At 45.9% G+C, this 26,597-nt stretch overlaps 1 protein-coding gene across 1 annotated transcript in view; it reads right to left on the bottom strand.

Annotated features, from left to right (window-relative positions):
- Nucleotides 1–26,396, bottom strand: part of LOC144600253 (B-cell receptor CD22-like) — a 60,823-nt gene extending 34,427 nt beyond the window's left edge. The window contains exons 1-2 of the mRNA XM_078411815.1: nt 26,279–26,396; nt 24,961–25,051 (exon numbers count right to left, since the gene is read on the bottom strand). Of these exons, the coding sequence (XP_078267941.1) occupies nt 24,961–25,012 (52 nt within the window). The 5' untranslated portion in view covers nt 25,013–25,051; nt 26,279–26,396. The remainder of the gene's footprint in view (nt 1–24,960; nt 25,052–26,278) is intronic.
- Nucleotides 26,397–26,597: the final 201 nt, after the last annotated feature.

The raw sequence follows: 26,597 nt of genomic DNA, 5'->3' as shown, positions 1-26,597 counted from the left end.
CTCTAAAAACTACAACTTAACTAAAATATGTGGAAAAACCAAAGAAACTGAGAGAAAGGACAGGTATCCTTTCAAGAGACAGGATGGGAGGAAGTAGCCAAGGGATTCAGACGGTTTGTCGTTAATGTAAGTGGATACTTTATCTCCTGAAATGGTGACAGAGAGATCAAGAGAATTGAGATAGATGCCAGAAATAGCCCAAGTGAATTTGTGGGCAAGATGAAAGTTAGTGGCAAAGCTGATGGAACTGAGGAGTTTTGCATGTGCAGGAGGCATTACCAATGTAGTGGAGAAATAATTTGGTGGTGGTGGTGCCCAAGTAGACTTGGAATAAAGAATGCTTTCACATAAACAATACAAAGGCAAGCATTGGTGGGTCCCATAGCAACATCGTTAATTTGGAGCAGAAGGCACAGAGTGCTGGAGAAGCTCAACGCGTCAGTCTGAAGGAGGGTCCTGACCCAAAACATTACCTATCCATGTTCTCCTGAGATGCTGGGTGACCCCTTGAGCTACTCCAGCACTCAATGTCTTCTTTAGTAAACCAGCATCTGCAGTTCCTTGTTTCTTCTATAGTTTGTAGGAAATGGGAGAAGATAGGAGAGCATTCTGCATTGAGGTAGCGTTTATCCAACACTTTCCCGTTGCAAGCACTCACCTGCTGTCAGTGGATAACCTTACTGAACGAGCCATCGTTCCCATACAAGACTACTCTGTTTACTGACAGACCTCGAGATAAAGAAGTGTTCGTAAGTGGACTCCCCTGGATAGTTTAATCAGACTAACAAGTAGTATAAGAAAATAACTGCAGATGCTGGTACAAATCGAAGGTATTTATTCACAAAATGCTGGAGTAACTCAGCAGGTCAGGCAGCATCTCAGGAGAGAAGGAATGGGCGACATTTCGGGTCGAGATCCATCAGTCTGAAGAAGGGTCTCGACCCAAAACATCGCCCATTCCTTCTCTCCTGAGATGCTGCCTGACCTGCTGAGTTACTCCAGCATTTTGTGAATCAGACTTACAAAGTCATATTAAGGGACACTCAGGTCAGCCTGAAACTCCTTGGTATTGAAGTGGTATGTTAGCTACAGGACCAGAACCACTGAGGTTGGGAGCATACTAATTGAACTTTCAAAATGACCTGAAGGCGGAAGCTGGAAGGAGATTTTAATGGAAAGGATAATATTCTGCAAATGGGGACACCTGAAGCCTGGAATACCAAGTGCAAACACCATGTGAAAGTGACCAGCCCACTTCAGAAACCCCCAACCTACTTGTTGGTGGTTGTTCTAATTGAAGAACTGTTGTCTTGGCATCCACCTGTGAAAGATTCTTGACAAACTGTGCACTGAGAGTATACTTTCTGGTGGCCAAAATGTTGAGAAGGTGTGCCAGCAGAAGAAACCCTAATCAGCCAGGAGAATTTGAAATAGATTAGCTTGAAATAGAATAGACTGTGCAATGGTGGAGGTTTTCAACCCGTTATTAGTGGGTCTAATACATTCTGGGACAGGGTACCCCATGGAGTACAGTTACCCACATCATTTAATCAAATTAAGCCCTCTTAACATCAGGGCAACTAAAGACAGCCAAATGATTGGGACATAGGCTTGCATCCTGTGATGGGACAAAGGTAGGGTTGCCAAATATGGCCATCCCATATTTTGGGTTAAATTGTTTTGTCCCGTACGGGACCGCCCTTGTCCCGTATTAGGCCCGGGGGGCGCTGTAGGCCTGGGCGCTGTAGGCCCCGACACTTTAGGCCCGGACGCTGTAGGCCCGGACACTGTAGGCCCCGACGCTGTAGGCCCGGACGCTGTAGGGCCTGACGCTGTAGGCCCCGCCCCTGTAGCCCAGCCCCTGTAGGCCCAGACACTGTAGGCCCAGACGCTGTAGGCCCAGACACTGTAGGCCCAGACACTGTAGGCCCAGACACTGTAGGCCCAGACACTGTAGGCCCAGATACTGTAGGCCCAGACACTGTAGGCTCAGACACTGTAGGTCCCGACAATTTAGGTCCCGACAGTTTAGGTCCCGACACTCGAGGTTTCCGACATTTTAGGTCCGGACAGTCTAGGTCCAGAGGCCCGGGCGCCACCTAACAGAGGTTGCATAGTAACCCGCCTCCCCGGCCCGGGCGGCCGCAATTGGTGGCTGGGTGAGGTCACGTGGGGCGCGGGGCGGTGACGTCACCTTGTCCCGTATTTGAGAGTGAGGAAGTTGGCAACCCTAGATGAAGGTGACACCTACAAGCAGAACCACCCATGGCCCAACCTCCATCACCCGTACCACCAACATTGGCAACTCCCCCTATCTCTCTGGTATCTGCATGTCATTGCTCCTGTTAGGCAAATCAGGGTTCATCATCAGGCCAATATCTATCTGAAAGACAGCTAGACATTTCTGTGCAGAATAAAACCATTACCCGAGTCAGGGTAATGTACTGAAACTTTGTAAGATAAGAACAGGTGACTAACCCTGACAGACAAGGACCTTCTATATTATAGGTAAAGCAAAGATGAATATTGACCTGATTCAAAACTTGATCATTGGGAGAACATAACAGAAGGGGAGACCATTTCAAATAACCAAGGAAACGTAGGTCAAATTTCCTTCAGCACACGATAGAGCATTTGCAACAAGAACATGGTGTGTCACAACAACAACCTCTCACTCAACATCAAAAAAATCAAGGAACTAATTGGTGACTTCAGATAGTGGAAGTTGGGAGCCATTACTCAATGGTGGTTTGCGTGTGGCGACAGTTTTCAGCTTCAAATCCCTGAGCGTTGACATCTCAGACAATCTATCCTGATCCCAGAACATCAATTAATCAGAAAGAAGGTGTGCCAGCAAAAGGCTGCAGAGAGTGGTCAAAGCCAGCATCTCTCAGCAAGGATCCCCACTGCTACAATCGGACACGAGGTCCAGAAGCATAAAGTCCCACACCAACAGCTTCAGGAAAAGCTACTTTGCTGCAACCCACAGGTTCTTGAAGTGACCTGCAAAACCCTAATCATACTTCAGGAACAGACCTCCTCTTGAACTACTATGGCCTCGTTTATCTAATTGTGTGCCTTTGCACTGTTTTTTGCACATTTCTTACACTTTCATGGACTTGGTTTTTTTTTCTAGTCATGTTTTACACTAATGTCTTGATTTTTTGTACAATCTTTTCTCTTTTGACAGTCTTGTAGAACTTAAGTATAATTTATGTGTAATTACGCAGGCAGGTGGGACTCGTGTAGCTGGGACATGTTGGCCGGTGTAGGCAAGTTGGGCCGAAGGGCCTGTTTCCACACTGTATCACTCTATGCCTCTATGACTCTATGATGTATGATTTATATTTCTGCGTGTTATCCGAGTCTCAGTGCCTGCGATGTTGTTGTGCAAATGACAATCAACACAACTTGACTTAACTCAATAAAGACGCCTAGAGATGAGGCATTAAAGAGTTCACAATGAAGTATTAAGGGCAGAAACAAGGAACTGCAGATGCTGATTTACCAAGGAACGACACAAAGTGCCTGAGTAACTCAATGGGTCAGGCAACATCCTGGAGTACATGGGCAGGTAATATTTCAGATAATGGCCTGTCTTCAGTGTGAATGGTAGTGCTTCTTTGTGAAGTACAAAGATCAAGTAGGTTTACTAGGTTAATTCCCGGAATGGCGGGACTGTCATATGTTGAAAGACTGGATCGACTAGGCTTTTATACACTGGAATTTAGAAGGATGAGAGGGGATCTTATCGAAACGTATAAGATTATTAAGGGGTTGGACACGTTAGAGGCAGGAAACATGTTCCCAATGTTGGGGGAGTCCAGAACAAGGGGCCACAGTTTAAGAATAAGGGGTAGGCCATTTAGAACTGAGATGAGGAAAAACATTTTCAGTTAGAGAGTTGTAAATCTGTGGAATTCTCTGCCTCAGAAGGCAGTGGAGGCCAATTCTTTGAATGCATTCAAGAGAGAGCTAGATAGAGCTCTTAAGGTTAGCGGAGTCAGGGGGTATGGGGAGAAGGCAGGAACGGGGTACTGATTGAGAATGATCAGCCATGATCACATTGAATGGTGGTGCTGGCTCGAAGGGCCGAATGGCCTCCTCCTGCACCTATTGTCTACGGTCTATTGTCTATTGTCTAAGATTGTATGAGCCAGATAGATGATGTAAGCTACACAATTTAACCACACACTATTTTTCTCTTACAGCATATAATAATACACATATCTGGGTAACCACACACAGGCAATGAGAGTACTGGAGTGTGGCCACCCAAATTAATAACCTTGACGTGGAATGGTGAATTAAGCAAGCAACCCATTGCTAACAATGAACCATTCTACATTTCCGTGATCATCGTCTGCTTTCATCGGTCGTTTTTCACACCTTATATCTTCCATATCTTTGCATCTCCCTCTCCCCTGACTCTCAGTCTGAAGAAGGGTCTTGATCCGAAACATCACCCATTCCTTCTCTCCAGAGATGCTGCCTGTCCCGCTGAGTTACTCCAGCATTTTGTGTCTATCTTCAACCCACATTGCTAACACTTTCAAGGAGGTGATAGAGAGCAGACAGCACAGAACTCACAGGACTTGCATGATAGGCAGCAAAAGCCTCAGGAAGATAGAACAAGAGAAGCTGCCATATTGGACGGAGAATGAGGATTTATAGAGACCATTACATAGAAACATAGAAAATAGGTGCAGGAGTAGGCCATTCAGCCCTTCGAGCCTGCACCGCCATTCAATATGATCATGGCTGATCATCCAACTCAGTATCCCGTACCTGCCTTCTCTCCATACCCCCTGATCCCTTTAGCCACAAGGGCCACATCTAACTCCCTCTTAAATATAGCCAATGAACTGGCCTCGACTACCTTCTGTGGCAGAGAATTCCACAGATTCACCACTCTGTGTGAAAAAAAACGTTCTCATCTCGGTCCTAAAAGACTTCCCCCTTATCCTTAAACTGTGACCCCTTGTTCTGGACTTCCCCAACATCGGGAACAATCATTATTAGCAGCCATCTCATTAACAGGTAAGGTCAAGAAGGTGACCAAAGTGACTTCAGATGCCTGCAACTGCCTTTTCCACCGCAAATATGCCAGGGCAAGTGACTCCATACAGGAATGATATCTCAGGGTGCCTATCGTTAACTGATGAACAACAAATACTATTTTTGAGATGTGTGGGTGTGGAAATTCGAACGTTGTCACCTGATTTTAACAGGATGGAAATAGCGAGGGGATTTGCAGACAGAAGTTCAGTCTCCACCGCAGTCACAACTGGAGACAGTCACCGTCACAACATTTCCTCCCGTGGTGACACATACCCACCGACCAGGCAGACTTTGTGGGTAGTGTGTGGACGGAAAGAAAGATTGTTTGAAGCAAGCGGCTCCAACTGAATGCACCCTTGACTGAATAGTTATCTTCTGCGACACCATTTTTAACACGGTACGGTTGTACGCTTAAAGACACAAACCGCTGGAGTATTTCAGCGGGTCAGGCAGCATCTCTGGAGGAAATGAATGGCCGATGTTTCGGCCATCTGCTGATCAACCCCCTCATCTGCATCCATATATCACTTGCTTGGCAGAGTCAGTCCTGCCCACACCTCTCTTCCTGTTTTCTCCCCCCTCCTACACTCAGTCTGAAGAAGTGTCCTGACCTGAAACGTCACTTATTCATGCCTGATGAAGACTCTCGACCCGAAACTTCACCCTTTCCTTCTATCCAGAGACTCTGCCTGGCCTGCTGAATAACTCCAGCATTTTGTGTCTATCTTTGGTTTCAACCAGCATCTGCAGTTCCTTCCTACAACTTATTCATGTCCTCCAGATATGTCGCATGACCCGCTGAGTTACTCTGGCACGGTGTCTTTTTTCGTAAACCAGCATCTGCAGTCCCTTGTGTCTATGGTTTTATGCTTGGTTAGTCAGACAGCTGTTAGACTACTGCTCGGGATTTTGGTCTCTCTAGAGGGTAAGTAATAATAAGGCTTTTCACTTGAACCATGCTTAACCTATGTGGTCAAGCCACACTTCACAAATAAAGTGCGGCTGAACCATATTGGCCAAAAGTGCTGAGACACTACATTTTGGAAATTTAGTTTAGTTTAGAGATACAGCGCGGAAACGGGCCCTTCGGTCCAAAGAGTCCATACCGACCAGTGATTCCTGCAGATTCGCACTATCTATGCATGCTAGGGACAATCTACACTTATACCAAGCCAATTAACCTATGAACCTGTACGTCTTTGGAGTGTGGGAGGAAACCGAAGATCTCAGAGAAAACCCACGCGGTCACGGGGAGAACGTACAAATTCCATAGAGACAGCACCCGTAGTCGGGATCGAACCCGGGTCTCTGGTGCTGCAGGTGCTGTAAGGCAGCAACTCTACCGCTGTGCCACCCACGAAATGGAGTGACTTGAATTAGAATCATGTAGAGTCATAGAGTCCAATAGCGTGGAAGCCTGGCCGAACAACACGTTCTATTTACATTAGTCCCAAAAGATTAGTCAAGCATGATTTCCCTTTCATAAATCCATGCTGACTTTGACCGATCCGGTCACTGCTTTCCAAATGCGCTGCTATAACATCTTTAATAACAAGCATCTTCCCCACTACCGATGTAAGGCGAACTGGTCTGTAATTCCCCATTTTCTCTCTCCCTCCTTTCTTAAAAAGTGGAGTTACATTGGCTATCCTCCAGTCCACAGGAACTGATCCAGAGTTGAGAGAACATCAGGAAATGATCACCAATGCATCCACGATTTCTAGGGCCATCTCCTTGAGTACTCTGGGATGCAGACCATCAGACCCTGGGGATTTATCTGCCTTCAGTCCCAACAGTTTACCTAACACCATTTCCTGACTAATGAGGATTCCCTTCAGTTCCTCCCTCCCACTAGATCCTTGGTCCACAGTATTTCTGGGAGATTATTTGTGTCTTCCTTAGTGAAGACAGAACCAAAGTACTCGTTTACCTGCCGTTTCCTTGTTTCCCATTATAAATTCACCTGTCTCTGATTGTAAGGGTCTTTACTGTCTAATGGGAAATGATAAGAGAGCAAAATATATTAACAATTCTGTTGACACACTTTTGAAGTCATCCAACCATGCGCAGAGCATGCTGTGTGACTATGGACGATTTTAATCCTCACAAAGCTTTTGGTGGCTCTTGTGAAAATGATTCAAAGACGCTTAATTGATTCAGAGAATGGGTTGCATTCACAAAACAGATTTCAATTCTGGGGATGTCCCATTGCTGCTTCTTTCACCAGAGTTTGGACGTTGGGAGGTCATGTTGCAGTTGTATAAGACGTTGGTGGGGCCGCATTTAGTGTATTATAACATATAACATATAACAACTACAGCATGGAAACAGGACTGTCCGGCCCTACCAGTCCACGCCGACCATTTTCCCTGACCTAGTCTCATCTACCTGCACTCAGACCATAACCCTCTAATCCCCTCCTATCCATATACCTATCCAATTTACTCTTAAATAATAAAATCGAGCCAGCCTCCACCACTTCCACCGGAAGCCCATTCCATACAGCCACCACTCTCTGAGTAAAGAAGTTCCCCCTCATGTTACCCCTAAACCTTTGTCCCTCAATTCTGAAGCTATGTCCCCTTGTTGGAATCTTCCCCACTCTCAAAGGGAAAAGCCTACCCACGTCAACTCTGTCCGTCCCTCTCAAAATTTTAAAAACCTCTATCAAGTCCCCCCTCAACCTTCTACGCTCCAAAGAATAAAGACCCAACCTGTTCAACCTCTCTCTGTAGCCTAAGTGCTGAAACCCAGGCAACATTCTAGTAAATCTCCTCTGTACCCTCTCCATTTTGTCGACATCCTTCCTATAATTTGGCGACCAGAACTGCACACCATACTCCAGATTCGGCCTCACCAATGCCCTGTACAATTTTAACATTACATCCCAACTTCTATACTCGATGCTCTGATTTATAAAGGCAAGCATACCAAACGCCTTCTTCACCACCCTATCCACATGAGATTCCACCTTCAGGGAACAATGCACAGTTATTCCCAGATCCCTCTGTTCCACTGCATTCCTCAATTCCCTACCATTTACCCTGTACGTCCTATTTTGATTTGTCCTACCAAAATGCAGCACCTCACACTTATCAGCATTAAACTCCATCTGCCATCTTTCAGCCCACCCTTCCAAAAGGCCCAAGTCTCTCTGTAGACTTTGAAAATCTACCTCACTATCAACTACTCCACCTATCTTAGTATCATCTGCATATTTACTAATCCAATTTGCCACACCATCATCCAGATCATTAATGTAAATGACAAACAACAGTGGACCCAACACAGATCCTTGGCCTCCAACCTGACATACAATTGTCAACCGTTACCCTCTGGTATCTCCCATTCAGCCATTGTTGAATCCATCTTGCAACCTCACTATTAATACCCAACGATTTAACCTTCTTAATCAACCTTCCATGTGGAACCTTGTCAAATGCCTTACTGAAGTCCATATAGACAACATCCACAGCCTTGCCCTTATCAATTTCCCTGGTAACCTCTTCAAAAAATTCAAGAATTGTGTTCAGCTCTGGGCACCATGTTATAGGAAAGATGTTGTCAAGCTGGAAAGGGTACAGAGAAGACTTGTGTTGCCAGGACTAGAGGGTCTGAGGGTCTGAGCTATAGGGAGAGGTTGGGTAGGCTGGGACTCTATTCCATGGAGCGCAGGAGGATGAGGGATGATCTTATAGAGGTGTATAAAAGCATGAGAGGAATAGATCGGGTAGATGCACAGAGTCTTGCCCAGAGTAGGTGAATTGAGGACCAGAGGGCATAGGTTTAAGGTGAAGGGGAAAAGATTTAATAGGAATCTGAGAGGTAACTTTTTCACACAAAGGGTGGTGGGTGTACGGAACGAGCTGCCAGAGGAGGTAGTAGAGGTTGGGACTATCCCAAAGTTTAAGAAGCAGTTAGACAGGTACATGGATAGGACAGGTTTGGAGGGATATGGACAAAACGCAGGCAGATGGGACTAGTGCAGCTGGGACATGTTGGCTGGTCTGGGCGAGTTGGCTGCAGGCGGGCCGAAGGGCCTGTTTCCACACTGTATCACTCTATGACTCTAAGATCATCCACCAGCATCAAGTTGTCTGGAGAATCACGGAGAGATTGTTGGATTTCAGTCGGGGGACTACAACATGACTGTCAGAGTATGTTTGAGTAGTCAGGGGGAGCACTGAGTAGTCATGTTTTTTTCCCCTAACCTACAAACCTGTACATCTTTGGCGTGTGGGAGGAAACCAGAGCACCTGGGGAAAACCCATGACTCAGTGGGCCAAAGGACCTACTTCCATGCTGTATCTCTGAACTAAACTAAACTAAACTGTAAGCGTTCAGCCACACAATCCCAATACAAGTGAATGTAGAGCACCCGGGGGAAACCCACACAGGCATGGGGAGAACGTACAAGCTCCTTACAGACAGCACCTTATAGAAACGTACAAAATTCTTAAGGGGTTGGACAGGCTAGATGCAGGAAGATTGTTCCCGATGTTGGGGAAGTCTAGAACAAGGGGTCACAGTTTAAGGACAAGGGGGAAGTCTTTTTGGACCGAGATGAGAAAGTTTTTTTTCACACAGAGAGTGGTGAATCTGTGGAATTCTCTGCCACAGAAGGTAGTTGAGACCAGTTCATTGGCTATATTTAAGAGGGAGTTAGATGTGGCCCTTGTGGCTAAAGGGATCAGGGGGTATGGAGAGAAGGCAGGTACGGGATACTGAGTTGGATGATCAGCCATGATCATATTGAATGGCGGTGCAGGCTCGAAGGGCGAGTGGCCTACTCCTGCACCTATTTTCTATGTTTCTATGTTTCTACCTGTAGTAAGGATCAAACCCGTGTCTCTAGCGCTGTAAGGCAGCATCTCTCCCTCTCCACCACTGTATTGCCAATAGGTCATTGCCAGTTTCAACTTCATAACCTGTAGTTGTAACCAACTTCCAGCAAGTGCTTAATCCAGAATAGTAGATCAAAAATGACAAAAAAATGACTGAAAATGTATATCAGCTTGTCTATGAGGAACAATGGGGCTCTGAAACTAACTTCTTAAAAGTGAGTGCCTTGAGGCAATGCTGAAGAAGCTGTTCATGCAACAACAAACAGGTAAAGTTGAAAGAGAACTATCTGTGGTTTTTGTCAAACATCTGTGGTCTAGTTCTCAGGAAGATTTACAAGGCAGCTCGTCAGTGAAAACTGGTTCCACCAAGACTGGATTTGGCTCCAACAGTCTTTGAAAGTGGAAGAAAAGAGCCATGGATTTATGCAGCCCGGAAACAGGCCCTTCAGCCCACTTGTCCAGACTAACCAAGTTGCCTGCCTGAATCCCAATTGCCTGTGCCTGGGCAATCTACACATTACTAAAACTCTCATCTTGTATATTTGTGGGTTTGTGGGTTTGTGGATATATTTGTTCCCGAAATACAGCCAAAACGGTGCACGATAGCGCAACAATTTTAGGCCCACCTTACTCACCATTGGCCTGAGATTCAAATGGTTGTTACATTTTAAAGGTTTTTCACTTTTTAAACTTTAATAAATCCCTTTTCCACTGACCCTGCCCGTCAGCCGCACCTGTGCAGTAATACCTCCGTGTTCGAGGGCGGGACGATATCTGACCAATGGGAGCTCGGAGGGGGAGCGGGACCCGCCCGAGTGATGGGCATGGTGGCCAATGAGGGGGGTGAGGAGAGTGGAAGAGGCGGGGCTGGAAGGAGGGGGAGTGGACGGGACCCACACGAATGATGGGAGTGGCGGCCAATGAGGGGGTGGGGGGTGAGGAGAGCGGAAGAGGCGGGACTGGAAGGAAGGGGAGGGAACGGGACCTACACGAGTGACGAGAGTGGCGGCCAATGAGGGGTGGGGGAGTGGAGCGGATGAGGCAGGACTGGAAGGGGGCAGAGGGGAAGGTTCCCGCCCCCCAATGAAGAAAGGAACCATGGGGCGGGAATAGCGGCGCTGCCGGAGAGCCCCTAAGAGTGGAGGGGGGGGGGGGAGGGTGAGGGGAGGAGAGGGGGATAAGGGGGTTTGAGGGGGGATGGAGTGGGTGAGTTGGTGATTGGGTGAGGGGGGAGGAGGAGGGGGGGATGAGGGGGGTTGAGGGGGAATGGAGTGGGTGAGTGGAGGGGGGAGGGTGGGAGTGGGGGAGGGGAGGGTGCTACACCAATGCAGGAGAGGTTTGGACCCAATGGGTCCACAGCAGCTATATCCCTCTGAAAAGTTTCATATCCATATACTTGTCTAAATCCCTTCTAAACATTGCACTTGCAATCTCACTTAAACTGGCAGCGTGTTCCACATACCCGCAACTCCCTGTGTTAAAAACATTGTCGCTCATGTCCCTTTTAATTTTTTCCCCTGTCACCTGCAAGCCATGCCCTCCAGTTTTAGACCTCGTTACCTTAAGAAAAAGCCGAGGACCATTCACCGTATCTATGCCCCTTGTGATTTTATATCCCTCGGTAATGTCACCTATCGGTCTCCTCAGCATCAGGGGGGAAAGTCTCAGCCTTTTCAGCTTCCCCTTTCAACTCAAGCCCTCCATCCGAATGCACCTTTTCAAGCTTGATGGCATCCTTGCTCGATGGTCAGAATTGCACACAATAATGTAAGTGTGGTGTCACCAGCACCTACACAGGTGTAACATGACATCCCGTGTCTTGTACTCAGTGCCCTGACTGATGAACGCCAGTTTCACTCCTCACTACCCTGTCGGCCTGTGTCGTCAACTTCAAGAACTACGTACACTGAAGGGAGCTATCTACTTGCTTCCATGAGTAAAGTCCATCTGCTTGGTTTATAGACAATAGACAATAGGTGCAGGAGTAGGCCATTCAGCCCTTCGAGCCAGCACCGCCATTCAATGCGATCATGGCTGATCACTCTCAATCAGTACCCCGTTCCTGCCTTCTCCCTTATGCCTTCTGCCTTATGGCTGCAGACCCAGCATGGAGTTCCCTCTGTTGCTGTACGAGTGCAGTGCTGGGGACATTTAACTGCTCTTGCCCTCATTCAGGATGGCCATGGCTCCATTGGCATGAGCTATCATGATGGAGCTGTACTAATCATTGTTATATCATCATACAGCATGGAAACAGGCCATTCAGCCCACTGTGGCCATGCCATCCAGCGGGCACCATCCATACTCATACCAATTTCCCCTTAACAAAAGGGCGTACCTTTAGAAAAATGAGGAGGAATTTCTTTAGACAGAGGGTGGTGAATCTGTGGAATTTATTGCCACTGATGGCCGTGGAGGCCAAATCAATGTTTTTATTTAGGTTGGAGATTCAAGGTTTCTTGATTACTAAGGGTGTCAGGAGTTATGGGGAGAAGGCAGGAGAATGGGAAAGATAGATCAGCCATGATTAAATAGTGGAGTAGACTTGATGGGCTGAATGGCCTAATTCTGCTCCTAGAACCTATGAACTTACGAACTTCCAACATTTGGCCTGTAACTTCTGTACTCGGGTTATTCACATGCTTGTCAAGACATTCCTGAAATGCTATTGAAAGCCATTGTTTAGTTTTTTTGAGTTTAGAGATGCAGCGAGGAAACATTGCCTTTCAGCCCATCGAGTCCGCACCGACCAGCAATCCCTGTACACTAGCACTATCCTACACACTAGAGAGACAATTTTACATTTACACCAAGCCAATTAATCTACAAGCCTGTACGTCTTTGGAATGTGGGAGGAAACCAAAGATCTCAGAGAAAACCCATGCACCACGGGGAGAACGAACAAACTCAGCACAGGCAAGCACCGATAGTCAGGATGGAACCCGGGTCTCTGGCGTTGTAAGGCAGTAGCTCTACTGCTGCACCACCGTGCTGACCACTGTGCTCATTGCTGTACTGTTTTCCAATTGAACTGGACTGAAGATGGACGAGTTTCTGTTTCATGATAAGGGAAGTTGTGATGTTCCATCTTCAAGCACAGTGCCAGCTGCAAAGATCTGCACCTGCAAACTGAGCTCCCTTTCCACAGATTCATCACTTGGCACAGTTATTTCCCTTGCTGAGTGCCGGCGTATTCCCTAATTTGCAGCTGAGTGTGCATCAACAACTGGCCGAGTTCCCTCAGCATAAGCAGTTTTTGGAAAGGGCTGCTTGCAGCTGTGGAGAGCTGCTGGAGTCAGCAAATGCTGACACTGTGACAATGAACACTCCCCAAGACCAACGGACGGAGAGGAACACTGACTCAGATGCGGGCTTGGATTTCCGCAGTCATCATCTGTCTCAGGGTCTTCACAAGGTCAACTCATGAGAATGCAGCATCGAGACTTCATCAGTAATGGTTTTGGGTTGCATTGGAGCTCTTCTGTGTAATAGTCACCCTTAGGCAACAATCTCCTGCAGTTGCAACCAAATCTGCTCCCCCACAACAGAGGAGATAGCAGATGACCCCTATGTTACATCCTGGGTCTCATAATCAAGGGTACAAAATCATGAGAGGAATAGATCAGAGTCTCTTGCCCAGAGTAGGGGAATCAAGAAACAGAGGACAGAGGTTTAATTGAATTGTATTGAATTGAATAAATTATATTAGCCAAGTGTGTACACATACGATGAACTTGCCTTGGTGCTTTGTTCGCAAGTAACAACACGATATACGGTAGACAATTACAAATAAAACATTATAATTTAAACATGTGAAGAATGAAATAAAATACCAGAGCAAAAGGGGGCAACAGACTTTTGGCTATTGAGTAGAGCTACTGGTTGTGGAAAAAAGCTGTTTTTATGTCTGGCTGTGGCTGCTTTGACAGTCCGGAGTCGCCTTCCAGAGGGAAGTGCTTCAAAGAGTTTGTGGCCAGGGTGAGAGGGGTCAGAGATGATCTTGCCCGCTCACTTCCTGGCCCTTGCAGTGTACAGTTCGCCAATGGGGGGAAGGTTGCAGCCAACAACCTTCTCGGCTGATCGAACGATCCGTTGCAGCCTCTGGATGTTGTGTTTGGTGGCTGAGCCAAACCAGACCATGATGGAGAAGGTGAGGACAGACTCTATGATGGCAATGCAAAACTGGACCATCATTGCCTGTGGCAGATTGTGTTTCCTCAGCTGCTGCAGGAAGTACATCCTCTGTTGGGCCTTTTTGATTGTGGAGTCCCATTTAAGGTCAACAGACAATAGACAATAGGTGCAGGAGGAGGCCATTCAGCCCTTCGAGCCAGCACCACCATTCAATGTGATCATGGCTGATCATTCACAATCAGTACCCCGTTCCTGCCTTCTCCCCATACCCCCTGACTCCACTATATTTAAGAGCTCTATCTAGCTCCCTCTTGAAAGCATCCAGAGAATTGGCCTCCACTGCCTTCTGAGGCAGAGAATTCCACAGATTTACAACCCTGTTCTTCCTCATCTCAGTTCTAAATGGCCTACCCCGCATTCTTAAACTGTGGCACCTTTTCTGGACTCCCCCAACATTGGGAACATGTTTCCTGCCTCTAATGTGTCCAATCCCTTAATAATCTTATATGTTTCAATAAGATCCCCTCTCATCCTTCTAAATTCCAGTGTATACAAGCCTAGTCGCTCCAGTCTTTCAACATATGACAGTCCTGCCATTCCGGGAAATAACCTCGTGAACCTACGCTGCACGCCCTCAATAGCAAGAATATCCTTCCTCAAATTTGGAGACCAAAACTGCACACAGTACTCCAGGTGCAGTCTCACTAGGGCCCTGTACAACTGCAGAAGGACCTCTTTGCTCCTATACTCAACTCCTCTTATCATACAGGCCAATTGAATAAATAGCTTTCTTCACTGCCTGCTGTACGTGCATGCTAACTTTAAGTGACTGATGAACAACAACACCCAGATCTCGTTGTACGTCCCCATTTCCTAACTTGATACCATTCAGATAATAATCTGCCTTCCTGTTCTTTCCACCAAAGTGGATAACCTCACACTTATCCACATTAAACTGCATCTGCCATGCATCTGCCCACTCACACAACCTGTCCAAGTCAGCCTGCAACCTCATAGCATCTTTCTCACAGTTCACACTGACACCCAGCTTTGTATCATCTGCAAATTTGCTAATGTTACTTTTAATCCCTTCATCTAAGTCATTAACGTATATTGTAAATAGCTGCGGTCCCAGCACCGAGCCTTGCGGTACCCCACTAGTCACTGCCTGCCATTCTGAAAGGGACCCGTTAATCCCTACTCTTTGATTCCTGTCTGCCAACCAATTTTCTATTCATGTCAGTACCCTACCCCTAATACTATGTGCTCTAATCTTGCCCACTAATCTCCTATGTGAGACCTTATCAAAGGCTTTCTGAAAGTCCAGGTACACCACATCCACAGGCTCTCCCTTGTCCAATTTCCTAGTTACATCTTCAAAAAATTACAGAAGATTAGTCAAGCACGATTTCCCCTTCGTAAATCCATGCTGACTCGGAACGATCATGGTACCACTATCCAAATGTTCTGCAATTTCTTCTTTTATAATTGACTCCAGCATCTGAATCTGATTCAGAATCAGGAACTGATCCTGAATCTATAGAACATTGGAAAATGATCACCAATGCATCCACGATTTCTAGCGCCACCTCCTTAAGTACTCTGGGATGCAGACCATCAGGCCCTGGAGATTTATCAGCCTTCAGTCCCATCAGTCTACCCAACACCATTTCCTGCTTAATGCAAATTTCCTTCAGTTCCTCCGTCACCTTAGGACCTCTGTCCACTAGTATATCTGGGAGATTGTTGGTGTCTTCCTTAGTGAAGACAGTTCCTGGAGATGAATCTTGCATTGATTGATAATCATTGCATTGATTGATAATGATAGATACAAACTCCCCTGTCTGGGAGTCATCCCCTGACATTTGTCTGGTGCAGACTGATTTGTCACTTCACCTCATGCCGGAAAGTTGTCTAGATCTTGCTGCATGCTGGTATGTGATTTATTCACTGAGGTATTGTGAATGGAATAGAACATCGTGCACCCATCCCCATTTACAATGGAACTAAGTTCCTCTTCTTGATGTCATTCTCTGCTGTGCATGACAATCTGCACACTTTCTTGCGTAATCTACACGTTAGTTAGTATTAGTTTGAGGCCAGATATAGTGTTATGGTCAGTTAGTCAGCGGATAGTGTATTTTATAGAACTGACGATGCCCTGGGAGAACTCAGTGGACCAGGCTTATGAAAGGAAAAAGATTAGATATGTAGATTTGGCAACAGAAGTTGAGCAACGAGGATGGAGAGCAAGAGTACGTCCGGTAGAGGTAGGGTGTAGAGGTTTCATAGTACGATCCACCACCTCGCTATTTGGAGAGCTAGGGATCAGTGGGCAGAGTTTGCATTAGGTCACAAAGGAAATGGCAGAGGTAGCAGAGCAAGGCAGTAGGTAGATTTGGCGTAGAAGAAACAGTGTCGGTTGGGAACAGAAAGGAAATGTGTAACGCGTGGTAAGTGTTTTCCTTGCGGTTTTACGTGTGAGGCTGGTATTAATGGCAATTGTTTGATGGAAGCTGAGGATAAGTGGAAGACAGAATGAAGATGTTTAGCATTTGTTAGAGTGTTGAATCAATCGTCTGTCGTTTATTTTACTTAGTAAATATTTACAAGGTTAGCTGGGTAGTAGTGCATACTGGTAGAATAGCAGCTATTGAGTGGGATGGTTCTGGGGTGCCTGAACCTACTGCTGGGCCTTCCCGAGGTGTTGTGGGCCTAACACAATGAAACACCACTGAAGTAATGTGCACCTGATAACCCCAATGATCTACTGGTATTTACACGCCTAGTTTTTGTTAGTTTAATTGCGTAAAGGCATTTTAGATTTTCATGTGGCATTGGGATTGGGTTTTTAGTTTAGTTTAGATACAGGGCGGAAACAGGCCCTTTCGGCCCACCGGGTCCGCGCCGCCCAGCGATCCCCGCACATTAACACTATCCTACACCCACTAGGGACAATTTTTACATTTACCAAGCCAATTAACCTACAAACCTGTTGTCTTTGGAGTGTGGGAGGAAACCGAAGATCTCGGAGAAAACCCACGCAGGTCACGGGGTGGATGTACAAACTCCGTACAGACAGCACCCATAGTCGGGATCGAACCCGGGTCTCCGGCGCTGCATTCGCTGTAAGGCAGCAACTCTACCGCTGCACCACCGTGCCGCCCCTAAATGTTCTTGGTTAAACATTTAGCTTGCGTGTTTGTTGACAGGTGGATAGCTTATTACTTAATATGAAGTCAGCTATTGTCCTATAGCATAAGTGTGTATAGGCAGTTTAGATACTACTTTGGCATTGGGCTTGGTTTTCATGGTTGACTGCTTATCCTGGCGTTATAGCAGGTACTTAGTCGTTTAACACTAATTCAATAGTAATTTGGGGTCAAAGAGAAGGGGGTCAATGGGAAATTCATTCTGAGAGCTGGAGTTCTGATACCAGTTCATGTCTGTAGATCTCAGGTGATTGGGAAATAAATTGTGTTTACCATTCCAGCGCACACATGCCCTTGCAAGGGTGGCTGCAGAAATATATAACAACTGCAGCAATGGCTCAGAAGACCAAGGGTCAACCACCACTCTAGTGCGCATTTGTGAGAGCATTTATCATGTCATATCATATCATATCATATCATATCATATCATATCATATCATATATATACAGCCGGAAACAGGCCTTTTCGGCCCACCAAGTCCATGCCGCCCAGCGATCCCCGTACATTAACACTATCCTACACCCACTAGGGACAATTTTTACATTTACCCAGCCAATTAACCTACATACCTGTACGTCTTTGGAGTGTGGGAGGAAACCGAAGATCTCGGAGAAAACCCACGCAGGTCACGGGGAGAACGTACAAACTCCTTACAGTGCAGCACCCGTAGTCAGGATCGAACCTGAGTCTCAATTAATATTGAATATAAATATTTACATAGTCAAAATGGGAAATAGATCAGGATAAATGTTAATGTACCTGCCGCCCAATGTCTTATCACTCCCTCACATGAAGAAGGGTCTCGACCCGAAACATCACCCATTCTTTCTCTCCCGAGATGCTGCCTGACCTGCTGAGTTACTCCAGCATTTTGTGAATAAATACCTTCGATTTGTACCAGCAACTGCAGTTATTTTCTGATACTCCCTCACATTTCTTTATACAGGATATCCTTCCTCTTCACTCAGTCCTGATGCAGGGCCTTCATCCCAAACAACTTTCAGCCCTTTGCCCTCCACAAATACTACTTGATTCGTTGAGGTTCAGCAGCAGTTTATTTTTCTTGATGCAAAATGAAATGATTGTAAAAGCAGAGTTGCTCAGTGCAGTGTAATGTAAGATCACCACTCAGCCAGATCCTGACGCATTGGCTCCACATTCAGGGAAGGTTATCCTCCAGACTCAGACATTTCATTCCGTGTTCTCAGTCTGGCTTCCCCTGCATCAGAGAGAGGAAGCGTGGACTGAGCATAGGGTTGCCAACTTTCTCTCTCCCAAATAAGGGACAAAAGGTGACGTCACCGCCCCAAGTGACCTCACCCAACCAGCGGCCAGGTGCTCCCGCACCACCAATGGCGGCCGCCCGGGCCCGGAGGCGGGTTGCTATGCAACCTCTGTTAGGTGGCGCCCGGACCTCTGGGCCTACACTGTCCAGGCCTACAGAGGACCCCGGGCCTACAGTGTCCAGGCCTTTCCACACCGGACAGTTTGTCCTCTGCTTCCTGCAGCCATAGGTAAAATGGACGAATGGTACCTCATGATCCTCTTGGTTACCGTAGAATCCAATGCCATGAACACAAAGTGTTCCTATTTCCTATTTCAGGTAACCACCTTACTCCTTCTCATCTATTGCTCCACCATCACCCCATGCGCACACCTTTCTTTTCACCTCCCCTGCCCTCCCCGGTTCCTTTCCCCTCCTGAATCTGCTCATCATCCACCCCTCTCTACCCTGAGGCCCCTATTTTCCTTTCCCCCACCTCCCCATTCCTCTCACTAACTATCCCTTCCTCTAGTTTCCCGTTCACTCCCATCTTCCTCCCTTAACAGGTTCCACATCTGCACCCTTTTGGCTCCAACTTCATACCCCAGCCTTGGTTGGCATCTCCACCCACCTGCCCGACATGAATCCACCGATCATTGCCTGCTCTTGCCCCATCCCATCCCCCCACCGCTCTTCACCAGCTTTCTGCCCCCTTTCCATCAGGCTCAACCCAAAACTCTGTCTGTCCATTTACCCCCATGGATGCTGCCTGGGTCACTTGATTCCTCCAGCACTTTGTTTTTTTTGTCTTATTAGCATTATCTCCCTGCCCGACCCTACTCTCCCTATTAGCAGTGATGTTTAGGGTATTGGTTGCACATTGTATATGAATGTCTGGGTGATTGCACATTGTGTCTGAATGTCTATCTCAGAACTCTTAGGTACACTACCTGCTCATGGTCATGCCAATGATCCCTCTTTTTTCTCTTCACTCTAAGACTGATATTTCCATTTGAGTGAGAAGCAGACAGTAATTTCTTATTTGGGGAATTTTCAGACTAAATACTGCATGAAAATTGTGTGTACTTCATGCAATTTTCAGATTAAAGCACCTAAAAACCCCGTGAACAACCTCAGACATATATACTGTAAACCCTTGTTATAATGGACCATCGGAGGGAATGGTGTCTGTTATTGCCAATTGTCCACTATAACCAAGTAAGGTAAGAAGTCCGCACTAACCAATCTGATCTCCCGGTGGCTGAGCACTTCAACTCCCCCTCCCATTCCCAGTCTTACCTTTCTGTCATGGGCCTCCTCCAGTGCCATAGTGAGTCCCACCGGAAATTGGAGGAACAGCACCTCATATTTCGCCTGGGCAGTTTGCAGCCCAGTGGTATGAACATCGACTTCTCCAACTTTAGATAGTTCCTCTGTCCCTCTCTTCCCCTTCCCCTTCCCAGTTCTCCCACTGTTTTCCTGTCTCCATCTATATCTTTCCTTTGTCCTGCCCCCCTGACATCAGTCTGAAGAAGGGTCTCGACCCGAAACGTCGCCCATTCCTTCTCTCCTGAGATGCTGCCTGACCTGCTGAGTTACTCCAGCATTTTGCGAATATAACCAAGTAAGGGATTCACTCCAAACACCACAAGGTCACTCCGCAAAGCAACAAGTTGTTCTCAAATACAAAGTTCTTTTAACAGCCAAAAATGTATTTTTGTTACTGCAAGGTAAAAATGCCAAAGGCTGTTTGTGGCATTGTTTAATATAGTTAAATGTTGCTTTGTCAATCCAAATGCCTTGTCAATTTGAATGCCTTGTCAATTTCAATAGCCTCTGCAGTGCAACTAGCAGCCCGTGGTGTTAAAGCGACAGTCTGCTATAACCAAAATCTGTTATAAAGAGGTCTATAATAACAAGGGTTTACTGTACAAATCTAGCTTCAGAGGCTTGCCTCATTTTTTCGTGGTCTAAAGCGACAAAGTCAAAATCATTTTTCAAAATCAGTCAAGTTGCTGTTTGGAAGGCTGCCTTTCTTCACTATGGTTTAAGGCACCAGAGTACAGATGGAATGGATCTTGAGTACGAAGGTCATGGGCAAAGGGAGACCAAACAGGAGCACAAGACACGCAAAATTCTTTAACAAAGGTATGACTTTCACCTATGATAGTAGGAATGCTATGTATGAACTCTCAGAAGCTGACAAATTAATTTTATATCCGCTGTCTGAGTCAGTTAAAGATCTTTCAGTTGATGATACAGGAAACGACAGATGCTGGAGAGAATGGGCAGGTGATATTTCGGGTCGGGATGTTTCAGGGGTCTGAAAAAAGGTTCTGACCCAAAACATTATCTGTCCACTCTCTCCACAGATGCCGGTTGGCCCATTACGTTCTTCCAGCTGATGGTTGTCTTTGCAAGTGAGCACTTATTTTGGTTTTTTTAAAATTAAACGAGGCAGGGAGATATTTTCAGCATGATCCTTGAGGCGTGACAGAGGGAAACAGGTGCACAACATTTTTAAACTGTGCTATTGCTAAAAATAATTAGGGAAAATAATGCACTGAACACGAATGCTCTTACAGAAGGTGAAATAATAATTACAGGCTTGGATAACAAACAGCACTTTGTTCAATCATTTTGTACATTTTTTCCCATAAATGTAGAGCATGGCATTTTGCTTTCAGTTCTTGGCAGAGATGTAGTACAACAACCCAAACTAGTTTCACTTTTCCCAATGTAGAAATGAGGAACTGCAGATGTTGGTTTACAAAAGAAGCCACAGAGTGCTGGAATAACTCAGTGGGGTCAGACAGCATCTCAGGAGAACATGGATAGGCAAATGTTCTGGTCGAGACCCACGAGTCTGAAGAAGGGTACCGACTCACAACGTCGCCAATCCATGTTGTCCTGAGATGCTGCCTGACCTTGCCTGACCTACTCCAGCACACTGTCCATTTTCCTGTTGCCTCATGGGTGGTGTTTCTCAGCACCGTTAAATAAATCCTCCTTTGTTTTGGTTTACCCCATCAGAGGCAAATAGTCTATTTGTATCAATTGTCCTTCTACAGTTGTACCGGGCCCTGGTGAGACCGCACCTGGAGTACTGTGTGCAGTTTTGGTCTCCAAATTTGAGGAAGGATGTTCTTGCTATGGAGGGCGTGCAGCGTAGGTTCACTAGGTTAATTCCCGGAATGGCGGGACTGTCGTATGTTGAAAGGCTGGAGCGATTGGGCTTGTATACACTGGAATTTAGAAGGATGAGGGGGGATCTTATTGAAACATATAAGATAATTAGGGGATTGGACACATTAGAGGCAGATAACATGTTCCCAATGTTGGGGGAGTCCAGAACAAGGGGCCACAGTTTGAGAATAAGGGGTAGGCCATTTAGAACGGAGATGAGGAAGAACTTTTTCAGTCAGAGGGTGGTGAAGGTGTGGAATTCTCTGCCTCAGAAGGCAGTGGAGGCCAGTTTGTTGGATGCTTTCAAGAGAGAGCTGGATAGAGCTCTTAAGGATAGCGGAGTAAGGGGGTATGGGGAGAAGGCAGGAACGGGTTACTGATTAGGAGTGATCAGCCATGATCGCATTGAATGGCGGTGCTGGCTCGAAGGGCTGAATGGCCTACTCCTGCACCTATTGTCTATTGTCTATTGTCTAAATCAATTCATTCTGTTAAATATATAACTATATTTCCTTCAACATTCGGTACTCAAGGAAATACAACTTGATCCCCTGAATTTTAAGACTTTAAATCCTGGTATTGTTTCAGTAAGTCACCATGTCTTTTCCACCAAAGGTCAATGTGTTCTACCTGAGCTTCAGTGTCCAAATTTGAAACATTTCGAAGGAGATCTTTCTAACATCACTTCTGCACTTGTACTTATACGTACCTAGTCCTACTTCTACAAGTCCTAGTCCTACATCCGACTTCTGCACTTGTACGTACCTAGTCCTTTGAGGTACAAGGCCAACATCTTTTTTTTAAATTTCTAATTGCAAATCAAGCACTTTTAAATTTGTGACCAAATCCTTTTTACTATTCCATAATAAAACAAATATTCACCTTTCTTATACACCGATCAGCCAAAACATTATGACCTGATGAGCCAAAACATTATGGCCACCTGCCCAATATGCTGCTAGTTCTCCGTGTGCAGCCCCATACGCAGCAGGGTGCGATGCACTAAGTATTGTGACACATTCCTCCCGTGACCACCATTAACATTTTCTGTGACTTGCGCCACAGTCGACCTTCTGTCGATTCGGACCAGACGGGATGCATCATGCATCGATGAGCCTTGGGCGCCCAACACCCTGTTGGGTTGTCCCTCCTCGGACCACTGTCGGTAGGTACTCACCACTGCTGACCGGGAGCACCCCACAAGCCTTGCCATTTCAGAGATGCTCTGACCCAGTCGTCTGGCCATAACAATTTGGCCCTTGTCAAAGTCGCTCAGGTCTTTACTCCTGCCCATTTCTCCTGCATCCAATACGTCAACTTCAAGAACTGGCTGTTCACTTGCTGCCTAATATATCCCACCCCTTGACAGGTGCCATTGTAACAAGATAACCAATGTTATTCACTTCACCTACCAGTGGTCACAATGTTTTGGCTGATCGGTGTAGGTGGAAAAGCTGACTTGCCTTTCACCACTGCAATAGCTTAGCCCATTCCCCCTGCTTCACTCTGCTCTTTTGCACATTTCTGCTTCTCTTTATACAACAAATCAACCAAAATCATGTTGGGCTGCGATTTTCTGCCCCTTCTGTTTGCGCATTATGTTGGGGACATTCAGTCTGATAAGGGCACATGGTACCTCAGTGTGTGAGATGGAACGGAGAAACAAACAGATCAACAAAAAAGCAAATCACATTATTATCAAACCAAGCAAAAGAGATTGCATTAAACAAGAGACAAAATGATAAAGAAAATACATTGAATTTTGTTTTAGAGATACAGAGTGGAAACATCACCGAGTCCATGCCAACCAGCGATCCCCGCACACTTACACTATCCAACACACACTAGGGACAATTTACAATTTATCAAGCCAATTAGCCTACAAACATGTATTTACTGTACCTGTATATAGGAAACCGGAGAACCTGGGAAAAACCCACGCAGGTCACGGGGCGAATGTACAAACTCCATTCAGACAGCACCCATAGTCAGGATCGAACCCGGGTCTATGGTAGCAACTCTACCGCTGCACCACCGTGCCACAATGTGAATAGATCATTTTTTTCAAACCTCGAAGCAGGATTTTTGATTTGTAATGTTGGTAATAATGGAGTCGTAACGTCACACAGCACAGGAACAATGTGTAGGAAGGAACTGCAGATGCTGGTTTAAATAGACACAAAATGTTGGAGCTAGCAGGACAGACAGCATCTCTGGCGAGAAGGAATGGTTTGAAGAAGGGTCTCGGCTGAAACGTCACCCATTCCTTCTCTCCAGAGATGCTGCCTGACCCGCTGAGTTACTCCAGCATTTTGTGTCTATCTTCAGGACAGGAACAAGCTCTTTTCCCACCACGTTCATGCTGATTGTGAAGTACTCATCTATACTGGCCCCATTTACCAGTAATTTGGTCTGCTGCTATCCAGGCCTTGGTGAGTCAAGTGCATGTCCGGGTACTTTTTAAAAATGTAATCACCATCCCTCTTGTTCGAATAATAGTGATTACATTATTGCCAAGTGATCAGGCACCTGTCCTGTTAATTTAAGGTTTAACATTCTGTGGCAGGTTCAGTGTGCAAGCTCATAGGCTTTTAATCGTACAAAGGATGTTGAAATTATGGCGTTGAAAGGAGAAGAAGCTTAAATAGGCCTGCACACACCCAGGTGAGTTGGAAGCCATGGTACATTAATTCACCAGAAATGACTGCATTAATAACTGTTAGCTTTGCACAGCATAGTTTTTTTGTTTTTTTTAGAGATACAGCGCAGAAACAGGCCCTTCGGCCCACCGGGTCCGCGCCGCCCAGCGATCCCCGCACACTAACACTATCCTACACCCACAAGGGACAATTTTTTAAAAACATTTGCCCAGCCAATTAACCTACATACCTGTATGTCTTTGGAGTGTGGGAGGAAACCGAGGATCTCGGAGAAAACCCACGCAGGTCACGGGGAGAACGTACAAACTCCGTACAGATGGTAATCCAGTTCCCTGGGGGAATAGCAATGATCCCAGCAAGCAGCATTTCATGGTATATGGAAGATAGACACAAAATGCTGGAGTAACCCAGCGGGACAGGCAGCATCTCTGGATAGAAGGGATGAACTGAGTGTCGGAGATACTTGGATGGATTGGGGCTTGCAAATGGTGATGGGGCCAACTATCACAAGAGCAGGACAATAAAAAAGCTGGCGATGAAGAGGACAAATAATCTCATTAGAGATTATTCAGAGCAACAGGCGAAACTGGATACTTACCCTGGACAAGACAGGTGGCCAAAAGTGCCAGAGTACATTGCAGTCTGCTCATTCTTTGAACTTCAGCTTTGACAGATCATGCACACAGCAGCTGAGAAACACAGATTATATCACCGTCAGTCAGCGGCTTCTTTACATTGTGCAAACTCCCACATTGATCCAGCCCAACAATGACTTCTATTGCACCTCTGATCTCTTCACTACTTTCCCCCCTCCCATTCTGACTGTTGCAGCAAACCCCTCTGGGAAGAGCCAGTTGGGTTTAGGGTTGGACACCCCTTCTTATTCATGAATGTGAGCATGTGGCCCAATATGTTGGTGCTACCTCTCAGAGAAAGCTTTCCAATCAATCCCATAACCCTGCAATGTTCTCCCTTTGAAAGTGGTTGCATATGTTTTGAATGGTATTATATAATTTGAATCGTTTGGTCAAAGCATTTTGGATCATGAGAACTTTCTGTGGAGAGAACTTGTACCGTTTATCTTTGTCCCCATGACAATATTGCATACCTTGCATCTAACAAGGCATTGAATTACTTTTAACATAAGACAATAATTGCAGATGCTGGTACAAATCGAAGGTATTTATTCACAAAATGCTGGAGTAACTCAGCAGGTCAGGCAGCATCTCAGGAGAGAAGGAATGGGTGACGTTTCGGATCGAGACCCTTCTTCAGACCCTTCTTCAGTCACCCATTCCTTCTCTCCTGAGATGCTGCCTGACCTGCTGAGTTACTCCAGCATTTTGTGAATAAATACCTTCGAATTACTTTTAATATGCACAATGCTATTCTTCATGTTTTACAAAAGTTTAGTTTAGAGATACAGTGTGGAAGCAGGCCCTTTGGCCCAACGAGTCCGCACCGACCAGCGATCCCCGCACATTAACGCTATCCTACACACACTAGGGACCATTTGCATTTATACCAAGCCAATTAACCTACAAACCTGTACATCTTTGGAGAGTGGGAGGAGACGAAAGATCTCAGAGAAATACCAGGTGGTCACAGGGAGAACGTACAAACTCCATATCGACAGCACCTGTAGTCAGTATCAAACTCGGGTCTCTGGCGCTGTAAGGCAGCAACTCTACCACTGCATCACCATGCAGTCCAGTGTCATGTTTTATGTATTATGAAAGTGTTATGTAAAGTATTTTTCTGCTTTGAATCATCACTGTTGTCTGAAACAAATATCATTCATAATGCGATAAGTCTGTGCTCCTCAGAAAAGACTGAATGCAAACTTTCATTTCACACGAATATACAGCTATTGGAACTATTGCATTGACTTAATGTACAGCAAGAGTTCTCCTTACCTCTTTCCTTTGTAAGCTTTGTTGGTACAATGCTCCCTTGAAGAAACCAATCTCCTGCGATCAGTCTATGCCATACGTCGTGGGAATCGCTGGAAATGCTAGCATTCGCGGTAGAACGCCAGCACTTAAAATCAACATCCAGCAGGCACAGCAAAATTGCCACTTATCAGCAACTTCGACCTCCACGAAAAGGGAAGTCGTTGATTTTGCGAAGGAGGAAGATAATAAATATTCAAAACTACTGCTAACACACTGCGAAGAACCACAACATCAATCTCCATGGATAGAATGCGCTTAATTAGCAGGATGAGGGACAGGC

This window comes from Rhinoraja longicauda, chromosome 14, assembly GCF_053455715.1.
Source record: "Rhinoraja longicauda isolate Sanriku21f chromosome 14, sRhiLon1.1, whole genome shotgun sequence".
Classification (NCBI taxonomy): domain Eukaryota; kingdom Metazoa; phylum Chordata; class Chondrichthyes; order Rajiformes; family Arhynchobatidae; genus Rhinoraja; species Rhinoraja longicauda.
The sequence above is the reverse complement of the archived record's forward strand: the minus strand, read 5'-3'. Positions and strand labels throughout refer to the sequence as shown.